At 33.1% G+C, this 5,273-nt stretch overlaps 1 protein-coding gene across 1 annotated transcript; it reads right to left on the reverse strand.

Annotated features, from left to right (window-relative positions):
- Positions 1-1,170: 1,170 nt before the first annotated feature.
- LOC18049055 (mitochondrial fission 1 protein A) lies at positions 1,171-3,996 on the reverse strand. Its single transcript, XM_006442019.2, has 5 exons — positions 3,640-3,996; positions 2,819-2,948; positions 1,685-1,806; positions 1,509-1,572; positions 1,171-1,416 (listed from the first exon to the last, which is right to left on the reverse strand). Exons 1-5 carry the CDS (start codon positions 3,730-3,732, stop codon positions 1,331-1,333), a joined length of 495 nt encoding a protein of 164 aa, XP_006442082.1. The 5' UTR covers positions 3,733-3,996; the 3' UTR covers positions 1,171-1,330.
- Between the last annotated feature and the right edge of the window lie 1,277 nt (positions 3,997-5,273).

The raw sequence follows: 5,273 nt of genomic DNA on the forward strand, positions 1-5,273 counted from the left end.
GGTGGACTTTATAGAATATGAACGACAATCATTTATGAATGCTTATATTGGCTATAATCACTATTTAGATTCGAATGAGTTCGAAATTATTATTCTCAATGCTGGTATAATCAGATCCAATGAATCTTATTATAATCATAATGAGTTTCAAATGAATGTAAAGCAACATCAATAAATCTAATAGTGATGAGTACAATTGAATGCAAACTAATTTCATGACAAGTAAAATCAAAATATCCAATCCTTAATGAGTGTGGACTATCAAGATAATGTGTCTCAATACGTTGGAAGAGATTAGAAAAATAAGATTGCAAGATGTGTATTCTAGAGGTTAAAACATTTTTGACCACTAATTCGAGACATAGTTGAGGCTGGAATAATATTTTCAAAATCGCTTTGACAATTCATTTCCACTATGAATCAGAGACAAATTTTGCTGCTTAATTATAATCCAATATCTCAATAAATTTTGATATATAAATTTTAGCATACCTTAACAAAATAAAAGCAATAAATTTCGATAAATCTTAACAAAATAAAAACAATAATCACAACAATAAATTTGGATATATTTCAACAAAATAAAAAAGATAATCACTGATATGCAAAGGGATCATGAGAGGCAATTTAACTAATCACAATCACCCGGGGATTTCATGATCCTAAACAATTAAGCACTGATATGCAAAGGGTTCATATGTGCCAATTTACCTAATCACAATCACATGGGGATTTCATGGTCCTAATTTTATTCTGATATATATTCATAAGAGAAGCAAACATGTTGATTTTCTCAAAAACAATAAAAGAAAAAAAAAAATTCATGCTTTGCGAATTATCAACTTATTTTCTTATACAAAATCTCATAATCGATTTATCATGAACTTGCGTGAACTATGTACGAGAACTTCATGGACAAACTTCTACTGCTTATTTTGGATCTTAATTTTATTTTACTTCTGTCTGTCTCTCTGAAAGCAAACCACGTCACTTCAGTCTCAAGCCAAAATTCGAAAGAACGCCAAAAATTAATTCATGATTAAAAAAGATGGTAATCCACAAAATTCATAGCACCGACATTAGAACCTAACACTAAATAGAAGTCCAACCTGCCAACGTAAGTCTCAAGCCAAAATTTATATATTTCTTATCTCTATTAATAAGCATGCCAAAAATTAATAGAGCAAATTTATAGGAATATCAAAGTAACGCTACAATATTACTTTCAACAATTATTTGTAACACATTTTCAATAAATGTTCGGAAAATACCAGCAGAAACTACATGCATAAGCAAGCTATTATTATTCACATTGTTGATCGTGGGTTTTTCACTTCTTGCGAGCCAATGCTGCGGCTATCCCACCTGCTATAAGCCCCACAGCAGTTGCGGTAATGCCAATTCCAATCACACCATCTGCAATAAAACATAAATGTTTAATAATTCCGTCACTCTGATGCTATTATGATATTAAAAGACCTTCTAGAAAAAATTTCAGTTGATTTTACCTTTGGCAATCCGGTCTTCAACAGTCTTCTTAAGACCCAGGGCCTGCCTCCAATCAGGTGCAATCTGGAAAACCAAAAATATTAGGCGGGTAAAAAATAGAACTTAATAAACACCAAGTGAGCATGCGCTCCTGAGCCACCAAAAGGAAAAAATTGATGTCTGAGCAGAAGCACACCTCTAAACATTGCTCCAGAATCTGCCGACTCTTCGCATATTCACCAGTTCTATAGTATCCAACAGCCAGAAGATAAAGCTTTTCTCTCTGCTGCAAAGGAGGGCTACTATTGGCCAATGATGCTGCAAGAGAATATTTCAATATAACTTGCAGTTGATAGAGAAAGCTATCAAGTGACAGCAGGATCAACATCTGGGATAGAAAAGAAAGTTCAATGATACCCAATTTAAAAATTGTTTAACGGTATTCCTAAGCAGAAATGACATGACAAGAGTGAGGAAGATCCAGAAATCTATAGTTTAATGGTATTCCTAAGCAGAAATGACATGACAAGCCTCAAAAACTTTGTGAGATCTTGAGAAATCACCTTGAAGGCAGTTAATGAGTAGCAAAATGTGGCTTTCTTTAAGCTAATAATTGTTAATTCTTAAAGGACCATGTCCCTAGATAACTGATGTGTAGAAAGAATGAAGATTGGTTCTGCAAAGAGCCCACTTCTTAGCAATTTTCAGAATGATTGTCCATTGAAGGAGGATCTGAGGGGTTTGTTTCAAGACATGTACTCACTTTCATTATACTGGCCAATTGAATTCACATCAGGCTGTAAAAGCTTTGCTTAGCCCATCAGACAATTAAAAGTCTTGGCATATTAAGAACAGTAAGAAAGTTGAAATGACGATGCCTATTTTATATAAAACAAAATCAATGAATGCCTCAAATTTAAGTTCAAACAGATATGCAAATGCTTAGCAAGACCGGAGACAAGCACTAGTAGCCCAACAATAACAGGTCATGGCTAAGGCCAAACCACTTCTCAATCGGTTTTCTATCAGACACATTTAAAGGGAATGTCAATGAACATAAAAGCAATTGTAACCTAAGAAATACAAGTAGGAAGTAGGTTTATATAAAGTGCTTATCCAAGTAGTGACGGAAAGGCTAAAGACTGAAAGACATGTTTGATGAAACACAAAAAGAAAGTAAGGACCATATTGAGCCACAACAAAAGCATCAACAAAAATTCCAATTGGCTGACAATGTATATCAATAGTGAAAAGGAATTTACTTATATAATCAAGCCAAAGCGCAAGATAAAACAAGAACTTTGAGTACGGCACTTAATTTTTAATTCACCTTCAAGCATTGCTATCCCACGCTGCACGTCTTCTGCTTGTCTAGAGTGAACAAGGGCCCATGACAGCCGCATAATGCTTTCACTCTTCTGCTTATCATCATTAGCTTCAGCAACCTCTCTCTCACAGCCCTGCCGGCAAACAGTATAGTTTAAACCACAAGGAATAAAAGCACGTAACAAAACTTGAGGATTGTTTTGCAACGGTATAGGCAACAAAAAAAAAAGAAAAATTTAAACAACTGTAGAGGACCGAATAAAATTCATGAAAAAGATTTGAAGGAGCTCATCATGCTCTCCGGATATGTTTCAGATTGAGATATCGTGGCTTTGGAGCAAAATCACTAGTTGTCAAGTATATGTGGGAGGTTGGTAAAATACCCACTTCAAGAAAACACCTACTCTTTACAATTCACTTATATCCCTGACACTTGGTTACTTCATCAAACCTCAATTCTACTCTTTATTCAGTGGCAGCAACAACAACAAAAACAACAATTATATATATATATATATATATATATATATATATATATATATATATTAAATTTCATCAAATGCCAAACAAGGGGAATGATAAGGGTTATCTCATCCCATTCATCAACTCATGAACACAAAGTAAAGAGCAGCACTGAAGCCCTAGTTATCGTATCCTAGTATCCTATCCCATTAAAGCAAAGGCACAGAACAGCATGTAAAGGAAAAGGTAACAAAATTGAAGCGCAATTTTTTTTTATCACAAAATTTAATTTCCCATTTTCGTTTATGCTATGTGCAAATATAGAATTTAAATATACTTCAAATAATTTGAAAAAAAACATACGGCGATGATGTCACGGTCGCACCAGGGGATTTGGTCGCCGCCAGTAAAGAAGGAGCCGATGGAATCGAAGAACTTGCTTATCTTTACGTCCATTAGATTATTGATGATACTGATCTGATTCCTGCGTCGCAGATTTGTTGAATTTCAAAATTTTGCAATATTTTATCGATTTTGCGTCGGGCCCGTATGTCGCCTTGTAGGTGGATGGGAGGGCAAATCAGTCCATACACATTATTATAAACTGTGGGCCGTTGAGCGCGGTGCCTTGCGAATTAAGAAACAAGTGAATCCTACGCGCTTCTCGTCTATATAGAGAGGATGTGACGACGACGAAATTGCTTTCTTGCCATTTAATAAAATTTATGTTAGGATCGTAGAAAGCCCTGAAACAATGATTTTTCCAGCATTAGGTGCTATTAAGGCTGCGTATCATCTAGATGAATCATTTCTTAATAAAATTTGAGCGTGCAGCGGAGCACTTATTTGACAATTCGCATTAGATTAAGGGACGATTAAATTAATAATCTCTTAAATTATAAAATTTAATTAGGGTTGGACTATTGCCACCCCTCTCGTGTCCTCATAATGAAAATGACTCCTATTTAATTTTACAAATAACCTTTCTCAACAAACTCTAGCAAACCTCATCTCAAACTCTTTTAAGTTCACTAATTTTTTTTTTTCATTCAAATTTATAGTGATTGTACTTATTTAACATCTTAAGTTCAGCTATTGAGCTTATCAAATTTAGTTTTAGAGTGATTTCATTTTACACCGCCAAATTCATATTTTTATACTTTGAATAAGAGTAAGATCTTTTTTTTTCCCCTTTTATTACATAAATAGTTGTACTTTTTTGGAGTTATTTTTCTTGTACATTAGTTTTTATCTTTTATTTAAAATTATTCTTTTGAAAAATTCATTTGATACTAGTAAATGAACGGTTTGAAGCTCTATAATGGGTCATAGACAGCAACCCTGATTGTTAATGATATTATTGAAGAAGATGCGTGCGTTTAATTAAATTTTGTATAAAATAATTCAAATTAAGTCCAAAGTTGTAAATTTATAAACAAAGGGGTTTGACAAAAGTTTTAAAGGGGAGCCAATACCGCCACTCATTTAATTAATGTAACCCAAGCCCAACTTGAGTCCCAAGTCCCTAAATTCGTGTAAAGCCCAGGCCCTCAATAGTCAATATTTCATGGTAACGACATTGCTAAAACTTGTCTAAGAGAACTAAATTCATATGCATATAGACTTGCCCCAAAAGTCTATCTCGGCTACCTCAGCTCGTTTCGAAACATATGAATCCATGTTAGCCCAAAAAAAACTTGGTTTCTTAAAAAAATAAAAAAAATCTAGTTTTCAAAGAATTTTATCTAATTGGTCACCTGCCTAATCAAGTGAACAATGAATAAATATAATGAATGAAATAATACACATTTTATAATTTATTTTGAATATTAAACACAATTATTTTTCGATTATCAATCATAAGAAAAATTTCATTAATGTCAAAATATTTATAATAATTACAAATTATTTTGAATATTAAATAAAATTAATCAATATATTATATTACTTAGGGTTTCTTAAACTTGAAATCTTTTTTGTTTTTTTTTTTGGTCCAG

This window comes from Citrus clementina, unplaced genomic scaffold (assembly GCF_000493195.1).
Source record: "Citrus clementina cultivar Clemenules unplaced genomic scaffold, Citrus_clementina_v1.0 scaffold_3, whole genome shotgun sequence".
Taxonomy (NCBI): domain Eukaryota; kingdom Viridiplantae; phylum Streptophyta; class Magnoliopsida; order Sapindales; family Rutaceae; genus Citrus; species Citrus x clementina.